The following is a 19,602-nucleotide window of genomic DNA, read 5'->3' as shown; positions in this document are numbered from 1 at the left end:
ATGTAGGATTATCAAATAAAATTTTTTAATTATGAAACCCAAACTGGCTTAAATGAAACAAAAATAGGTGGTCTTGAGAAAAAGAATCAACTAGAAATCCCAGAGGTAAAAGGTGTGATTATTGAAATTAAAAACTCAACAGAATACACTTGGTTGGACACACTGAAGAGAGAATTAGTTGGCAGATATTACTGAGAACGTGGCTCAGAAATAAATAAGTGAAACAGACAAAATAAGTTACAGGTAAGAAACACAAGGGTGGATCAAGAAGCTTCCGAATATGTCTAACAGGGACTTCAGAAGATGAGAATAGAAGGAATGATGCAAAAATAATATTCTAAAAGATAACAGCCAAAATCTTTTGAACACAAAATGCAGCACATGATAAATAAACATCAATTCACACTCAGATACTGAATAGTGAAACTGTACCACATCCAAGGATAAAGAGAAAATCCAAAAAGGTAACAGAGACAAAAAGACAGATTATCCACAAAGGAATGAATAAAATTCAGCAGATTTCTTGTAGTCTGGAGAAATATTTCCAAGGGCTAAAGGAACACAATCATCATCCTAGAATTCTATAGCCGGCTAAACTATCATTCAAGAGTGAGAGTACAGAACAGACATTTTCAGACTTGCAAAGTCTAAGAAAGAGTTCCCCTACCGCAAACCACCCCTGAAAGATTTACCAAAGGGTGAACTTTAGCAAGAAGAAAAGTCAACCCAGGAGGAAAGAGAAGACTGCAAGAAACAAGGGTGAACACAGAAACATACCGGTTGATTTAGTACATGTTGATTGTGAAAATAATAACTAATTTCATGTGTTATAAACAGTGGGACTGAAATTCTAAAAACAGTAACAAAGACTATGAAGGATTATGTTCAATGGCAAGTTCAAGCTTGCAAAGAAGGAAAGAAATACTGAATAATCTTCCACTTTGTTATAAAAATTTATAGTTAAATATCTATATTTAAATACCGAGCAGGAATTCCCTGGCAGTGCAGTGGTTAGGACTCCACGCTCTTACTGCCAAGGGTGTGGGTTCAGTCCCTGGTCAGGGAACTAAGATCCCACAAGCTGCGCAGCATGGCCAAAAATAATTAATTAAATAATTAATTAATTCCTACCAAAAGGGTGCTTCCTGCAACTTCCAAACAGAGAAGAAAAAGAGAATGTTGAAACCCTTATCAATCCAACAGAAGATAGGAAGGGGAGACAAAGCGTCATGGTAAATAGGAAACATAAAATTAAACAGCAAAGTCCAAATATATCAATAATGCAGAATGATACGAACAGCAAGATTGACACACAATTCTAGGTATTCCTTATGGATATTTATACATGTTAAAAAATATATAAAATTATATTGGGCTTCCCTGGTGGCGCAGTGGTTGAGAATCTGCCTGCCAATGCAGGGGACACGGGTTCGAGCCCTGGCCCGGGAAGATCACACATGCCGTGGAGCAACTAAGCCTCTTTGCCACAACTACTGAGCCTGCGCTCTAGCGCCCTTGAGCCACAACTACTGAGCCCGCACGCCACAACTACGGAAGCCCACGTGCCTAGAGCCCGTGCTCCGCAACAAGAGAGGCCACCGCAATGAGAAGCCCGCGCACCACAACGAAGAGTAGCCCCCGCTCGCCCCAACTAGAGAAAAGCAACGAAGCAGCAACAAAGACCCAACGCAGCCAGAAACAATAAATAAATAAAATAAAATAAAATAATAATAAAATAAATTAATTAAAAAAAAAAAAAGCCGCAGGGCCCAAGGCTGGACTGCCCTTCACCTACTGGCCCCCCTCCACCCCCTCCACACCTCCTCTCCCCTCACTCTGGTGGGGCAGGAGGGAGAAGGAAAGGGGGGCGAAGCCGAGGCTCACTCCGCTGGTGCCGGTGCAGTTCTCTTGCCCGTCAAGTCCTGGGTCGGGGGGTGTCCGAGCAGAGGCTGTGACGTGGAGATGCCCGCAGGGACCACTCCAGGCCCCACCGCAGCCCCTGGCTGGTGGCTCAACGCACTCGGGCAGCCAGCCCTCCAAAGACTCCCCACCTGGCCCACCCGCGGCGCCACGAGGAGAATAGTAGAAATTAGAGCGTGGCCACCCAGGCAGCCTTCAGAATGCTCCAGACGCACGCAGAGCCAGCTCTGCCTGTCTGCACACAGGAGCCCCACTCACACCGGCCAAGCCTCCCAGGAACGCCCCACTTCTCACGTCCCGGGGCGCAATTCTGAAGCTCAGTAAACGCCCGGCTGAGGATCTGACCTCTGCGGTGGTTCCCTCAGGACTCCCTCTCTTGGCTTGGGTGGGGGGAGCACGCCTCCTCCTCCGCACTCCTCACCTCTGTTCCTAAAACCTTGCCTCCGGCTAAGCCCACTGTCAGATTCTAGCATCCTCTGTGCTCCTGTGGCCTTGGCTCGGGCACGCCCCGTCTCTGTGCTTTACGAGCACGAATTCACTGAAGCCTCATCACAGTCCCATTTCAGACGAGGAAACAGAAGCACAGAGAGGTTAAGTCACCCACTCAAGGTCACACATTTGCTCAGCAGCGCAGCCTTAACGCAATCGCGGGCAGCACACCTCCTGGCTCTGTGCTCGTAACCACTGTGCTGTCCTGTCTGGCCCTCTGCTGACCGCTCTGCAGTCTCTTGGCGAGTCCTGCACGGCGTGGCCAGCACCCCATCTGAAACGGGCAGGCTTTGTCCATTCTTCTCTGCTTCCGGGCTTCATCCAGACCCCGGGGGCATCGGGGAAAGCCCGCTGGATGCGGGGAGCCCAGCGCTGCCTGACCGGGCGGGGTGAGGGAATAAAGGAGTGGCTATTCTCAGCCTGGACTCGTAGCATTGAAAGACTTATTCACAGGCAAGGCCTCCTGGGAACAGGCCTCTGGGCTCCTCACCGCAGGCCCAGGACCCGGCAGCTCACTGCAGCGCCCATGGTAGGCAGCACGCTTACCCGGCTCTGGGCAGGCGGCGGTGACTCAGCCCTCAGAAATTACAGGCTTCCAAGGATCGGTGGGCGTCTGTCGGAGGAGGTGGCCCAAGAGGGGCATAAATACAGGCTGGGGGAAGGAGAGCGGGGCAGAGCCGGGGTGGGGCAGGGCCTCTGCTGAGGGCGACCCGGGTCACACCTTCCGGGAGCCACAGAGAGGCCCCGGCAAAGGGAGGTGAGGGGAACACAGTAAGGCCCAGGAGGGGGTGCCCCGGAAGACAGGCCCCAGCAGGAGAGAGGGGGAGGGAGCACAGGACAGGCCTGGGGGCAGTGACTGGGGGCTGGGCCGGGCCTCAGCTCCCCCTCAGTGATGGAGGGGACCCCTCGCCCGGCCAGGTGCCAACTGAGAGAGAGACTGGCCCTGTCCGAACGCTGGCATCTGGAACCTTCCAGCGCTCTGAACTGCGACCACCTAGGGCAGGACTGGGAAGCATTCTCACTTTATTGCATTCCTGAGCCTGCGGTGCTCTTCCAGGGCTGGGCTGTGGATCAAGGGTTTGCGAACTGGCACGGAGAGCGGGGCTGGGTCTGATTCATCCGTGTGCCCACTCCCCACACCCTGCCTCTCTCCTAGCACGGAGCTGCACACAGAAAGGGACTGTCTATGTTTCTGGAAGGAAATGGAAAAGAACGGAAAAGGGGTGGCCTCTGGGGTCTCCCTTTCTCCCCCCAAAGTCACCTGCCTCCGCAGCCTCCCCTCCGGCCCCCACCCCGGCGGGGGTGTTTACACACTGACTCAGTGGCCAAGACTCCAGGCCATACGGAGCTGGGAAGCTGGCGGGCTCTGAAAGGCAGCAGCTATTCCCTCTGGAACAAAGGCCCGTGACGGAGCTCTGAGTTTCATTAGGCCCACAGAACTTTCTAGAGGTTTGTGCAGCTCCCACCCCCACCTCCTACTGCCCCAGGCTCAGGCACTGGGGCAGTAGGAAAGGAGCAGAGAAAGGAGATTTGGTCTTAAGAGGTCCCTGGGCTCAGAGGGATCCGTGGGGCTCGCCCCCCCAGCTTTTCTGTTTCCCACCCCAAAAGGCTGCACACCCATCCTCACAAACCCTCCACTCGAAAGGGTGACCATCGTCTGGGGCAGAGGTGGTTTTGCAGGTGTACCTCTCCCTGCTTCTCTCCATCCCTCAGCTGGGGAGCAGTTGGCTGTTTCCCCCCGGCCAGTGCTTTTCAGCGGAGGGCAGATGAGTAGCGGGTCCTTCAGGACACATCCCGTAGCCTGGGATCCTCGCCCATCGCTCCAGAGTGGTGCCCCTCGGGCGGTGGGACGGTGGGAGGAGCTGGCTAGCCTGCGAGTCCAGCCTGTGTCTCATGGGTCCAGCAGGAGGCAGTTCATCCACTCTTCACAGAGGAAGGTCTTGCCTGGGACAAGGTCCTGTGTTCACCACTGTCCTTCAAACAGATGCTCCACCACTCAGACAAATAATTAGGGACGTCCAGCCTGGAGAGCACGGTGCAGACTAGTCTCTTCCTGCTCCTCGCTGCTAAGCACAGCTATAAGCCCTGGGATGATGCAGGAGGCAACCAAAGGGGGTTCTGACGAGTGGAAGGAGAAGGCGAGCTGGGTCAGGACAGTGAACGGCAGGGCACCTATGATCCGCCCCCCCACAACCCAACAGAAGCAGGTGACCCAGGTGTGCATTTCCCAAGCTCTGACCGCGAAACAGGAGGCAGCCTAAGCAGGCTCACTGCTCTGCTGGACTGACCCAGAGTCTGACAAAACACAAGCTCCTCCAGGCAGAACCAGCAAGAGGACCGACTGGGAGTCCTTGACATTAAGTGGCCAGGTGTCAGATGGTGTTATAATTTCTGTTTCAATCATCACATTTGATTTAGAACCCTTGTGGGGAGGAGAGTCTATCGTATGTACCCACATTTCTGCTCTTTCCATTGTTCTTTATACCTTTCTTATGCTTTAAGATTCCTTCTTGGGGCTTCCCTGGTGACACAGTGGTGAAGAATCCGCCTGCCAGTGCAGGGGACACGGGTTCGAGCCCTAGTCCGGGAAGATCCCACATGCCACAGAGCAACTAAGCCCGTGCGCCACAACTACTGAGCCTGCGCTCTAGAGTCTGTGAGGCACAACTACTGAGCCCGCGTGCCACAACTACTGGAGCCCGCGTGCCACAACTACTGGAGCCCGCGTGCCACAACTTCTGAAGCCCGCGCACCTAGAGCCCATGCTCCGCAACGAGAGCAGCCACCGCAATGAGAAGCCCGCGCACCGCAATGAAGAGTAGCCCCCGCTCGCTGCAACTAGAGAAAGCCTGCGTGCAGAAACGAAGACCCAGCGCAGCCAAAAATAAATAAATAAAATAAATAAATTTATTTTAAAAAAAGATTCCTTCTTTTATTATTTCCTTTCTGTTTTAGGAACTTCCTTTAGCCATTCTTTAGATCTGTCAGCTAGCAAAAATTCTTTTAGTTTTCCTTTATCAGAGGAGGCCATTCATTCCTGAAGGATAGTTTCACCAGATTTAAAATTCCCAGTTGACAGTTCTTTTATTTCAGTACTTTTGTGGCCATGATTCCAATGACAATCTCACTTTCAGAGCCTTGGCAGCGCTGTTTGGGTCGGTCCGGTTTATCCGGTGCTTCTGGTGCTCCCACTGGTTTCTGCTGGTTCTGCTCAGGTGGAAGGAGGGCCTCCCCACTCACTGGGACAGACAGCGCTTCCCAGGTTGGTGCTTCTTGTGGTGGGGTTTCCCTTTGCCATCAGTGTCTCCCTCTCTCCCTATGCCGGCATTTTTTTTCCCAAGTGCCCAGAAAACACTCATCAAGATGGACCATATCCTGGACCATAAAATAAACCTCAACAAATTTTTTAAAATTAAAATCATACACAGTATGTTCTCTGACCCTAATAGTATCAAACTAGAAATCAATAACAGAAAGACAATGGGAAAAACTCTAAACACTTGGAAATTAAACAACACACTTCTACATAATCTATGGGTCAAAAAGGAAATCTAGAAGGAAATTTAAAATACATAAAACTGAGCAAAAATAAAGATGCCACATACCAAAACATGTGGGATGTAGCTAAAGCAGTGCTGAATGGGAAATTTATAACCCTGGATGCTTGCATGAAAATGAAGGAAGTCTCAAATCAAGTGTTTATGGAGATGAGTCCTGTGCTTGGTGCTGGGGTGACAGTGGGGCTTACCAGTACCCAAGGGGCAATTCCCTGGCGGTCCAGTGGTTAGGACTCCACACTTTCACTGCCCAGGGCATGGGTTCAATCCCTGGTCAGGGAACTAAGATCCCACAAGCCATGCAGCACGGCCAAAAAAAAAGAAAGAAAAAATACCCAAGGGGCTTACAACTCAAATGAAAGCGAGGCAAGGAAATAAAGATTTCACATGCAGTGTGGTCAGAGGCTTCCATCGAGGGTGGTGCAGAGGTCCAAGAGAGCAAAGACAGTGCCAGATCCAGGCTGGGGGAACCAAGGAAGGCTTCTCAGAGGAGGTGACCCTGAGCTGAGTCTGGCAGATGAGGTAGACCCCTAAAATGGGGAGAGGGAGCTCTGGGATCAGGGAGCTGGACACTCAGGAGTGCCCGGCAAAGGCGAACATGGCCCACTGAGGCCCAGTCAGCTTGGCCAGGGCAGGCAGACAGTGGCAGGCAGGGCCAGGCCCAGAGCAAAAGGGCCTTCCAAGACCGGTGAGGAGTTTGGGCTTGATCCCAAGGCAACCGTGGTTTGCAGATATTTTCTCCCCTCCCACAGGTTGCTCTGTCACGCTGTTGGTTATTTCCTTTGCTGTGGAGACCCGGATTTAAAGGATGCATGTGATTAGCCCAACCTGATAATCTCCCTACCTTAAGGTGAACTTCTTGGGACCTTAATGACACCTGCAGAATCCCCTCACTGCAGTGTCTAGACTGGCATTTGACTGAATCACCGGGCAAAGGTGTGAGCACACGGGTGGGCTGGGAATCCTGGGGCATCTTGGAAGTCTGCCCTCAGCTGTCACTGAGTGGAGGAGGCGGCTGTCACTCAGCCGAGGGTGTCAGCTAAGATGTCACAGATACTGAAGTTGCTTATCAAGATGGCAGCATCTGGGTGAAAGGAACACAGTGAACCAGGGCCCGAAGCCCTAGAGTGTGGCAGTGGGGGCTGAGTCAGGTGGGAGCCCTGGCCTCAGTGGGGCAGGGGGAGGGGGAAGACCAGGCCTGGAAGCAGCATGGGAGCCAGAGGTGCTGCCTGTTAGAAAGGGGGTGGGGGGCTTCCCTGGTGGCACAGTGGTTAAGAACCCGCCTGCCAATGCAGGGGACACGGGTTCGAGCCCTAGTCTGGGAAGATCCCACACGCTGTGGAGCAACTAAGCCCGTGCGCCACAACTACTGAGCCCGTGCGCCACAACTACTGAGCCCACGCGCCACAACTACTGAAGCCCACGTGCCTAGAGCCCGTGCTCTGCGACGAGAAGCCACTGCAATGAGAAGCCCGCGCACCCCAATAAAGAGTAGCCCCCGCTCGCCGCAACTAGAGAAAGCCCGCGCGCAGCAACAAGGACCCAAAGCAGCCAAAATAAATTTATTAAAAAAAAAAAAGAAAGGGGGTGGGGAGGGCAGAGGAGGATGGGAATCTGGGTTGCAAGTCAGCACCCTGCAAGGAGCACCAATAAGGTGCTCCTGCCGAATCTGAGATATGACCAGCTATGGGGCTGCCCCTGGACCTCACTGGGGGACCAGGGTCCTGGTGCCCATCTGTGAGCTCGGCAGACACAGGTCCTACCTCTGCACTGCTCAGAGCCCAGCTCAGCGTCTTCCTTGGAGGCAAACCCCAGAGGTACCCCCAGCCAAACCCAGCAGGAGATGGGCTTCTGCTGCGTCCTCTGACCTTGCTTCTCCTTCACTGTTCTCCACCCCCTTGTAATTAACTTAAAATTATGCAATTAAAGGTTTGGTTCATTACAGCAGGCAGGTGAACAAAACAGACATGGTGACACCTTCAGGAGCTCACAGACTGGGATAAGGTGAACATGGGACAGATGAACAATGATGGTCCAACCTGGCGAGAGCGAGGATGGGGAACAGGCTGCTAGGCGAGCACAGAGCAGGAGTACCCGCCCTAACGTGGAGGGATCAGGGAAGACTTCCTGGAGGAGGTGGCCTCCTGGAGGTAAAGTTCCTCAGGTTAGGCTGAGGGAGAGAACATTCCTGGCAGAGAGCCACAGGTGACTGTGGAGCCAACCAGCCTGGGTCGGAATCCCAGGCCCTCTGCCCACCCACAGGCTGTGACTTCTTTGGGCCTCAGTTTCCCTGTCTGTAAGATGGAGAAGCAATGGGGAAGGGGGGGGTAGGGGGGAGGAGTGCAGTGTCATCCGCCTGGTGCAGTGAGGCTCAGTGAGGACTAGCCCTGCGAGGGAGGAGGGAGGCCCAGTCCCGCTGACCTTTCGAGTGTCCACTGAAGGTCCCAAGGCCCAGCTCTGGGTGTCAGACGCTTCCCCGTGTCGCGCAGTCTCCTGGCCTTGGTCCTTCCTTCCGGGACCGTCTGCCGGTGGGAAGGTTCAGGTAAGCCCCCGGCACCCTCGCCAGAGGCTGGGAGATGGCCCAGTGCCCGCCAGCCGCACTCCAGCAGGTGGCGCTGTTGCCCGTCGGACCGAGGCCCGGGGCTCCCTCCCCGCGGACCAGACCAAGAGCCAAACAGAGGCGGGGTCGGGCCTGTCTTCATCTGCAAAGTGGGGAGAGCATCCTTTGTTGTCCCTCCCTACGGATAAGAGGGAGCTGAAAATTCAGGCACTTCTAATTATCCCGGGACCATGGAATTTGGAGTTGAGAAGAGCCTTCGAGATCTCACAGATGGAACAAACGGTCTGGCATTCCTTGACCTTTGCACGTGCCCCCCATCCGGGGCTGAGGTGCCTTCAGCTGGCTTTGGTTTCACCTTCAGAGGGATCCTCCCTCTACTCTTAGGTCTTCGTCAGGCAGGTGAGAAGGTCGGGTCTCAGAGAGGCTGAGAAACTCACACCAGGGCCCACAGCCAGTGACTAGGAGGCAGGGCTAGAAGTCTGACCCCACCAGCCCAAGCCCGATGCTCTCGACCACGCAGTCTGCAGCCCCGGGACCCTGGGAGGGCCTGGAGACCCCAGCTCCCTGCCCTGCAGCCCTCTCCTGTAGTAAGGACCTTGACGATCCATCTTCATCCTCCATTCAACCACCCCCACCTGTGAGACTCCGGGGCTACAGCACTGAACACGACACACGGGGCCCCTGCTCTCACGGGGCCCGAGTCTGCGGGTCACTTCAAAGGAGACTGCTGGAGTACCTGAGCAGGAGGTGCCATTTAAATCAGGTGGTCAGAGATGGGGCCATCAGGCCAAGACCTGGGGGAGAGACGGCAGGTGCAAAGGCCCTGGGGCAGAGACCAGCCTGACTTGCTCTGGGAGGGAAGGGAGGCAGGGGAGAGGGTCTGCAAAGAGGCTGAGCTGATGAGCAGGGCTGGTGTGGTGAGCTGCACACAAACCAAGTTCGTACAAGAGACCAGGCGTCAGCAAGTGTAATCTTCCACCTCAGTGCTGGCCAGTGGACACTGTTCTCTCCATTTTGGTAGATAAGAGGCATGAGCTTCTGGGACTTCCCTGGTGGTCGGTGGGTAAGACTCCACGCTCCCAATGCAGGGGGCCTGGGCTCGATCCCTGGTTGGGGAACTAGATCCCGCATGCCTGCCGCAACAAAGACCACGCACGCCGCAACTCAGACCCGGCACGGCCAAAATAAATAAATATTAACAAAATTTTTAACATAAATAAAAAAAGAGGCATGAGCTTCTGAGAAATTCATTCTCCCAAGGCCTCGCAGCTAGAAAATCATGGCCTGGGATGGGCAGCCTTTCTCTCCCCATGATGTGCTGTCTCAGAGCCTCTGCTCCCCTCGTTCCCCTGAACTTTGCAGAGTCTAACTGCCCACCACAGTTCCTTCCTAAAGCTCAAGTCCCCCCACCACAGTTCCTTCCTAAAGCTCGAGTCCCCCCACCACAGTTCCTTCCTAAAGCTCTGAACTTTCCGCTCTCCTTTCCCCCAGACTCCTCCCTCTCCCCGCACACAGTGTTGATTACAGCTGCCCTGTAATCAACAGGTTGATTGATGCCCTGTAATCAACAGCTGGTGCCCAGCACCCTGCCCTGGGTCCTGTCACTGCCCCCTCCTGGCTGAGTTCCCTGCCCAGCCCACCATCCACTCTCACTGTTCTGATCGGCTCAGATTCCCCAGTGTTCATACCCAAAGTGGGTCACAAAAGTTTGAAGTGGATCCTTAGGAACCAAGCTTACAGGAGATCATGAACAGGTTAGCCTGAGGTTTGGAACCAAGGCTGCAAATACCCTGAGGGAGATCCTTCCACTGAGAAAACTCAGGGGGAACAGTCATCATGCAGTGGGGGGCTCTGAGGGTTCAGACCCCAGCTTGATGAGTGTAGGGGAGGGGCTGTTGAAGCCGTTACCTCGGATAGATTTGGGGTCAGGAACAGGATCTCTCAGGAGGGACAATCAAGGAGGCAGGGTGAGGATGCAGAGAGGACACTTCAGGCTCCGGGTCTGACGGCCACAGAGCCTGGCACTGGAGGCAAAGGTGAATGAGCTGATTTCATCAGGAATCAGTGAGACTTGGGCACAAATGGTTCTACTCCCGCCACAGGTGAGAAGTGCCCCCAGGTGTTGGTGGGTAGGAGGTCTCCCATTTCCATACGGCACACAGAGCGGCCATGACACAGCTAGGGGTAAGTGGGGCAGTGCATTCCGGTCTGGTGAGACACAGCCATGAAGGTGTGCGCCCCCTTCCTTCACTTGCGGACGCTAAGAAGTGGAGCTGGACAGAACGCACCTGCACACCTGCTGTAAACAGGTGTGAATGAATCACCTGGGAGACACGGGCTTATGGCAGGCAGAGGTTCTGAGGTTTGGGGGTTTTTGCTGGTACTCTGGCCTGGTGAGGCCTTGGGAAGCTCAGGTTACAGGTGGGAAGGAAAGATTGCAGAGCCAGACAAAACCCGTCCTGTGTCACTTAGCCACACGGTGACCAGCATTGCCACTTTACCCACACAGCTGCTACTCTTCCTATGACTAGGTCTCCTTGCCTAGGGCAGTGCACCTGCTCTGGGCCAGCATTCTACCCCCAGGCATGGGCCGAGGGGCTTGGAGTTCAGCCAGCTCCCCAGGCCCAATGTCTCGGGTCTGGAAAAGTGATATTATGTGTGACGCAGCCAGACTCCAGGCTCAAGAAGGACGTACAATTACCAGGAATCAGTGAGAATTGTGAGTGTCCATGCTTTGCAGACCACGAGCACCCCCATGCTCAGATTTTGGTCTCTAAAACCAGTCTCTCCTCAAAGGAACCAGGGCTCCTTGGAGAAATGGCTGATGCCAGGTCTAGGGGCAGAGAATGTACAAAGTGATCATGGGACATCTTGTGCCAGAAAGCAAGGAAGCTTTCCAAGACTAATAGGGTCATGTCAAAAGGACACAGGAACCAGCTCAAAGAGGGTACCCCTGGCCACAGCTGTGACCATTTGAGCATCAGAAAGAATAATGATTGAAACACACTGGATACATAAAAATCCATGAGTCCATTATAATCAACAAGGAAAAAGCAAAGACAAAACAAACAAATAAAACCTTCCTTGCCTTTCTTGGAAATGATTACACTTGCTCCTTAATTTGAAAACAGGATATAAAGAGAACAAATCAAACGTCAACACTGCCACTCAAGTAGGAACTGTATTTAAGGACAACAGAATGGCCCAGTTGATGCGGCAAATTCTTCTTTCAGAAGAACGTCAAGCAATACACGTAGAAGGAGTGAGCAACTAGAAAATCCCCATTTTGTACCTCTGAATGAAACGACTGATTCAAGCAGGGTCATCAGCAGGTGCTGGTGACAGACTGGCAGGGAACTACATGTTCTCCCTGTGCCACAGTGGCCCCCATGGGTTACCCGATGGCCCCCAAGAGGGGAGCTGTGGCTTTAAGAATGGAGAGGGCCAGCTCTCACCCCCGAGCCCAGGGACCAACCTTAGAATCCCCGAGAGGGGTGTCACCACTGGCCACGATGTGTGTCCTGATGTGACGCATCACCTACAAGACGTTCCCGCCAAACGTCTAACCTTCTGTTCACACCTCGTTCAGATCTGACACCCATGTCACAGCCAATGTGGGGCGACAAAGCAAGTGACAGCAAGAGGAAGCAGACAAATCCTGAAGGTCGGACACTCTGCAAATCACCCGGCCCAGTCTCTTCCACAGTCAGTGTCATAAAAACAAAAGGGGAGGCGGGTCTGGTTCTAGGTTACAAGTGACATATGAGACTTAACAACCCAGTGCAAGGCACCGTCCTTGATCACATCTTGATTGAACAAGTCAGCTCTGAGAGACATTTGGGAGATAAGTGGACAGATTTGAACATGGACCAGGCACTCAGTGACATTAAGGAATTATTGTTAATTTTGTTAGCTGTGATAATGGCATTTTTGTTTTGCTTGGTTTTGTTTTTTGGCCGCGCCATGTGGCATGCGGGATCTTAGTTCCCCGACCAGGGATCGAACCCGCGCCCCTTGCAGTGGAAGCGTGGAGTCTTAACCACTGGACCACCAGCGAAGTCCAATAATGGCATTGTTGAAGCAGGAAATGTCTTTTTTTTTTTCTTTTTTTTTTTGGCCATGTTGCACGACTTGTGGGATCTTAGTTGCCGGACCAGGGACTGAACCCAGGCCCCGGCAGTGAAAGCACCAAGTCCTAACTACTGGATCGCCAGGGAATTCCCGAAAATGTCCTTTTTTGAAGACACGCGTACTCAAATACTAAGGGCGGAAATGTCACAAAGATGGCAACTTACTTTAAAATAATTTTGGAAAAACCAGATGAAGCAAATATGGCAAAATGTTAGCAACTGCTAAATCGAGAGGATGGATGCACAGGCATTTGGAATGCTACTCTCTGTACTTTTCCATATGTTTGAAATTTCTCATAATAGTTTTTTTTAAACTTCCAATAAAGATCAAGTACAGATCACACGGGGGACGTGGGCGTTGTATAGCGCACAACTATAGTGGCAACAATAAAGGGCAGTCGATGACCCTGACGTACAGGGAGGGGCCGTGTTGGAATTTCCACGTGGGTGCTTGGGAGGTGGGGACGGGTGCCAGGGGACGAAAGCCCTGCGGGCCCCGGGGGCACCTTCTCCGGGGCTCAGCACCCGGTCCATGGCTCACACACCCCACGGCCAGAATGGAGACGGAGGAATTGTATGACTTGTCACAAACCACATCATTAGTAGGTGAGGGAGTTGAGTGCTGAACAACAATCTTAGAAACTGGAGAGCATGGCAGCCTGGGGACACTTAGGGAAGGAGCAATAGAGGAGTACGTGGGTGGGGAGGCCCCGGCGCTCAGACTACAGCCTCCACCTGAGACCTCCGCTCCTGACCAATCACAGCACCTGCTGAGGCTTCCGGCCAGTTCAAGGTGTTCCTTGAGCCACAGGCCCCCGCAGGCCAGTCTGTGCCCTGCCTGGGGGATTCTGGTCACCCCTGACTCACCTCCAGTTTCATCGTCCCATTGGGAGGATTTGCTTTGTTTCCGGACGGGAGCTGCCTGTGTGAGGCTGGCAGGATTGTCTGGTGACGTGTGCTGCAGGCTCTCCCTGAGCCACTTTCATGGAAGAGGTGCTATTTACCTTCTCAATTCGTTTCCAGGGGGCTGGGGGTGTGGGAGCCTCGCCAGGAAAAGTATTGAGAAACTGCGGTCTCTGAGAAAGGTCACTGGTCCCCGCGGCAAATGCAGCAGCCCGGCTGGTCCGTGGGTGCCCCCAGGTCACTGCCCTGGAGTGTGCACAGCCGTCCTCGGCCACAGATGGAGGCACAGCGAGCTGTCCCCACGGCAGCCATCCCGGGAGCCAGACCTGAGGACGGGAGTGTCGTGGGCACATGCGCTAGCAGCCCTGGCTCAGCTCGGGGGCCATGCGTCTACCTGGGATTCTCTCGAAGGCTCAGCCGTCTGGGGAGTGGGCGAGTCTGGAGTTGGCCCTCTGGAAAGGCCCAAGGCATAATGTGACACCCCAAATCAAGGGGAAGGTCTCCAGGAAGGAGTGCTGCCCTATGGGGTCAGGTTTGCTGACATTTAAGAACTAATGTAATCCAGCTATAGGTATTGGAGAATGCAGACTTCTACCATGTTATGTTCATTAGCTTGTCTCTCAAGTTTCAGGAGACCCTCAAGTTGGTCTGAGTCCTTTGCCTGGAGGAGCCTTGGCTGCTGGACCCCGAGGGGCTGTGTGGCCGTGTTCCCAGGACCACAGCCACAGAAGCAGCCGGCGGCCCTCGCTGGGGTGCACAGCCTGGTGGAGGGCCTCACCCTGTGTTCTGCTCCCCTACTTCTGTCTTCCCTCTGAGACCAAGCAGGCCTCCTCTGGCTGTGAAAGCTGGAGGGAAGGAACAGCGGAGCAGACAGCCTGTGACAACACCCGGCTGGGCTGAGCTGGAGCCCGGAATGGCTCTGGGGGCCTTGGTGCAGCCGAGACCCTGCAAGTTTCAGACTAGCTCTGATCACATCTGAGGAAGGAACCGAACCCTGAGTGTGACTGCAAGGTCCTCAGGTCACCTTGAATCGTCGTCATCATGGGCTTCCTCCAGTGGCAAACATTTATAAAAGACTTGCTGTGTATGTGCCAGGCTCGAAGCTAAGCACACCATGCACGTGAGCTCATTCCACCCGGAGAATAACCCTCTTGAGATTTAAAGAGGTCCCATAGCTTCCCCAATGCCGGACAGGTAGCCCGTGGCAGAGCTGAGGCCTGCAGTCCCCGAGCCCTCGCCGGCTCTCTGACACCTGGGCTCCCGTGTCTCGGTCTGCAGACGTCCAGCCTGCAGGCGTGAGACAGGACACACGCAGACCCCAGGGCTGTGGGACGTGCCTGGATGAAGATAAGAAATCCCCATCTGGCTCTGACCAAGGCCGTCCCGAGGGAGTCGGGAGAACAGGCTGAAAACAGGAGTGACATTCTGCTTATCTGGGGCAACTTCCCTCCGATGTGCACGTCATGCGCCAGAGCCGCTGACCCTGTCTGGGTGACAACGTCCAATGCGTGACTGGATTCACGCACCCTGTTCTAGGACAGACAGACTCAGCCTTAGGGTACGTCTGAACCCCCACATCGCACGCACACACTTCTATCGCTGCCCCCAAATAACTGTATTCGTGATTTAAGGAAATTCCCCTCCGTGTCTAGTTTCATTTACTAAACAGAAAATCAGGAAGTAACCACAAGGGGAATCTGGCTTTACTAAAGGATTCTTTCTGGGGGCTCCTTTCTACACCCTTTTCCCAGAGCACATCTTCAAATCTGATCTGATCGACTGGGAAGGTGTTTACTGAGGAGCCTGCAGTCACGTCTGGACCTTGGAGTCTGCGGTGAGTAGTTACCGATGACGATGAGGATGAAGACGGTCCGTGAGGCACAACAGCTGGAACAAACCCGGGCATTGTCCGGAGGTGAGCGCGATACTGTGTGGTCCAGATGTCCCGGCCCGGATCTGCAAGGCTGTGTTCTCCGTGCAGGATCAGGCAGGGGAGAGTCCACGTTGGGGCCTGGAATTCAAACTCCCTCGGCTCTTGGTCCAGCCAAGGAGACTAATTTCTGCCCGTCCCAAGCGTCTGCAATCTCAGTGGCTGCCGTGGGAGAAATGGACCTTGGAGGAGTCCGAGTTGCACCCTTCATTAAAAACACGCTCCTCACACCGGCTGCTGCACTTGCAATGGGCAGAGCACCAATCTGGGGGCCCAGGACCAGAAGCCAAGCTCCAGCTCTGCCTCCACGGACTCGCTGTTACTTTGGGCAAATGTCTTAACCTCTCTGGACCTCAGTTTCTTCCTCCCACTCATGAGAGTGTTGGATTAGAACAGCAACTGGGGATGGTTTCACCCCCACAGGGGGACAGTGCACCATGTATGGAGACATCATTGGCTGTCACAAAGGGGGGTGCTACTGGCACCTGGAGGCTAGAGGCCCGGTATGCTGCCAAACACCCTGCAGTGCACAGACAGCCCCCACCGCAAAGAATGATCCCGCCCAGGACGTCAGTGGGCCTGAAGTTGATGCCATTTGTCAGGATGACAGGACAGGACCAAGGTCGTAGCCAGCCCTGGCCGGGCAGGACTCGACCGGGGAGGCGGAGAAGGCTCACTGCCCAGTTCTCCCCCGTCCCGTCCTTGAGGCTTTCCAGGGAATCTGGTGACATTCCAATGGGATTCCCTCCAGCTCTGGCAACAGCACAGAAGATGTGAGGAGCTGGCAGCCGAGCCTGGAGCTCGTGACAGTGAACCCTGGGAACTCGGGGTCAAAATGTCACATTCGGGGCTCCGCAGAGTACAGGGTGACCGAGGCCGGGGCCTGCCCTCTCTCCTCCATCCTGCCTTCGTTTGTTCATTTCCTAATAGCTTCAGAGACAGGTAGGCACCCCTTTAACCTGATAGATGTTCCCTGCCTATTTCCAGAGGCAGTGGAACCAATATTCTTGATGGTGGTTAATAAAAACTCATGTGCCTCTTTCAGATCTGTACTGGGAATCAGACCCTGCCCAGGAAACAGCCACCTGCTCCAGAAGCCCAAAACTGACCCCTAACAAGTGACCCACAGCAAAGCAGAGCCAAGGTTTCCGGGCAAAGCCTTCCCCACTTGTCTCTAGTTTGCATTTTCTCTTCAGCTTTCTCTTGTAATTTTTCCAAACCAAACAGCGTCCTGGGAAGCATACTGAGGTGTTTTAAAATGAGGCAAGGGACCTCCCCGGTGGTCAGGTGGGTAAGACTCCGTGCTGCCAATGCAGGGGGCCCGGGGTTCAATCCCTGGTCGGGGACCTAGATCCCACATGCCACAACTAAGACCCGACGCAGCCAAAATAAATAAATAAATATATTTTTTAAAAGACCACTTGATTTAAATAAATAAATAAATACATAAAATGAGGCAATAAAAGAAATCACTTGTCCTCGGACAACAGCCAGTTGGTTATCTGGCCGCATGTTTCTGGGACTCAGCGCTGACGCGGGGATGCTGCCAGCTGTGTGTCCACGTGAGGGCGCTCACGACTGTGGCCGCTGCGTATGGAAAGTGTCCACGGTCAACACCTGAGCCGACTGGCATTAGCACTGCGAGTTTTCAACTCTTAAAACTGTCTGTCGGGACTTCCCTGATGGTGCAGTGGTTAAGAATCCGCCTGCAATGCAGGGGACATGGGTTCGAGCCCTGGTCCGGGAAGATCCCACATGCCGCGGAGCAATGAAGCCTGTGTGCCACAACTACTGAGCCTGTGCTCTACAGCCCGCGAGCCACAACTACTGAAGCCTGTGCACCTAGCCCCTGTGCTCCTCAACAAGAGAAGCCACTGCAATGAGAAGCCCGCGCACCGCAAGGAAGAGTAGCCCCCACTCGCCGCAACTAGAGAAAGCCCGTGCACAGCAGCGAAGACCCAACGCAGCCAAAAATAAATAAATAAATTAATTAATTAATTAATTAAAAAAAAACAACTGTCTGTCCACAAGCAGCTGCCCAGCTGGCCCTGGCCCTCCCTGGGGACCTGCTACTGTCCGCCTATTTCTCCCCGCCCTCCCTACCCCCCACTCGGCACCAGTCCCTAAAGGATTTCTCACCAGGGTCTCAAGGAGCTGGAAATGAGTTTGGCCCTGCAGCGGCTGAATCTAGAGTCACTGAAGATGAATCAAAAGTCACTACATAGAAACCAATATCTGATGCATCAGAGATTCAAATGTGAAAAAATAAAGCCATGAAAGCACCTTAAGAATGTAGGAGATTTTTTTTTTTTTTTTTTTGCCATGCCACACAGCTTGTGGGATCTCAGTTACTCCACCAGGGGTTGAACCCAGGCCACTGCAGTGAAAGCCCGTAATCCCAATCACTAGGCCACCAGGGAACTCCCCAAGAATGTACGAGAATTCAGCATGGGGAACTCCTTTCTAAGCAAGGTGTAAAACCCAGAAGCTACTACGGAAAAGATAATAGAGTTGATCTCATAAAGGTTAAAATTTTCTGTTCAAAAATAAACAAAACAAAAGAGTCAAGGCCAAAGGACAGAAAAGACAACTGCTCCCACCTCATTCAGAGCTTAAGCCAAAAAGCTGGTGGCCTCGCAGGACCCATATAGCCTTTGGGGACCTAGCCTCCCCTCCCCTCCCGACTCTGACCTCATCCCTGTATTTGCCAGGACAAGCTCCTTTCTGCAGTGGTGACAGATAAACCCTGACGTCACAGAGGCGTAGTGCAGTATGAATTTACCCCCACTCACGCCAAGTCCAGTGAGAGGCAGGCAGCAGCCACTCCACGCGGTGACTCAGGGATCCAGTCCATCCTGGGCACGGGGCCATCACTGTTTGAGCTTGTCCAGAGGCAGCTCATCTCCTCGGTACCAGGTCCCCATCCCTAACAGCCAAGTCCTGCGGTGCCAAAATCAAAGTGCAGGTGAGGGAGAAAATAGCAGCAGGTGCCTGTCCACAGACTCACACCTGTCCTCACTCTCTTTCCCGTGCAGAACTCCGACTTGCCCTATTTCGCTTCCAAACACAAAGGGTCTCCTACTTGCTTGTCTGTGGGTCGGCAGAGAGCGGTTCTGAAATAGGTAATCAGGTCCCAGGAAGCTGAGCGCCATCCTCCACATACACCCACCCACCGACCACCAGGGACCCTTCCCCTCCTCCAGGCTTCTCGTACATGGTCTGTAGGGCACGGATCCTCCAGAGACCTCCGCAGGGTCAACACAGACCCAGCGTGCGCACATACACACACGCACACACATGCATGCACACGCATGCACACGCATGCCAATGCCTGGGGCCGCGAGGGGGGCGACATCGCCTCCGGGAAGCGCTGCAGAGACAGGGCCGCCCGGCAGGGCTCAGGGTTTACCTGTCAGCGGGTGGCTCCGGACAGGACTTTTGGAAACGCGGCAGGTGCCTCCCCTCGCCCTCTGGGCTGCCCTGCCACTGGGCCTGCGCCGCCTTCCTCACCAGGCCCGGGAGGCCGGCACCCAGGGCCCAGGATTCTTCCGGGGGCCCCCGAACGTGTCTTAACTTCTCTTAAAATCAGAAGGAAACATGAGCACAGCCGTCCCTTGGTTTCTGGGGGGAGTGGCTCCAGGCGCCCCCGTGGCGCCCAGACCCCGCGGCTGCGTGAATCCCTCACCCAGAATTCCGCCCGCGGCTGCGGATTTCGCATCCGCAGATTCGCTCCAAACAGCCACGGCCAGTTGAATCTGAGGATGCGAAACCCGCGGCCACGGAGGGCCGACTGTGTCCCAGGGCTGAGTGTATAAGGAGTGCAGACTGGATTACGTGCATCTTTCTGCCTCCAGACAGAAACGTCCTCCGCCACCTTGTCGAACAGAGGAAGGCGAACGTGCCCGGCCCGTGGGGTCAGAACAACGCCCTGACTGCGAGGCCGGAACGATGAGAACGCCACTCTCACTGCACAGATATTTCGGGATGTCTGCCCCGTGGCAGGCACTGTCCTTAAGCCCCGGCAGGGCCAGAGCCATGGGCGGGGTGAACCCCCGCCCCTTGAGCGTGGGGGCCTCGTCTCCGCCCGCCCCGCCCCGCCCCCTTGTGCTGAGC

The 19,602-nt window shown here is 54.1% G+C and overlaps 1 protein-coding gene across 1 annotated transcript in view; it reads right to left on the bottom strand.

Moving 5' to 3' along the window:
• Nucleotides 1–18,375, bottom strand: part of SEPTIN9 (septin 9) — a 195,273-nt gene extending 176,898 nt beyond the window's left edge. The window contains exon 1 of the mRNA XM_082371183.1: nt 18,282–18,375. Within this exon, the coding sequence (XP_082227309.1) occupies nt 18,282–18,360 (79 nt within the window). The 5' untranslated portion in view covers nt 18,361–18,375. The remainder of the gene's footprint in view (nt 1–18,281) is intronic.
• Nucleotides 18,376–19,602: the final 1,227 nt, after the last annotated feature.

The sequence above is a fragment of the Balaenoptera borealis genome, assembly GCF_965194805.1.
Source record: "Balaenoptera borealis genome assembly, chromosome: 20".
In the NCBI taxonomy this organism is placed as follows: Eukaryota; Metazoa; Chordata; class Mammalia; order Artiodactyla; family Balaenopteridae; genus Balaenoptera; species Balaenoptera borealis.
This window is presented reverse-complemented; position numbering and strand designations above follow the sequence as displayed.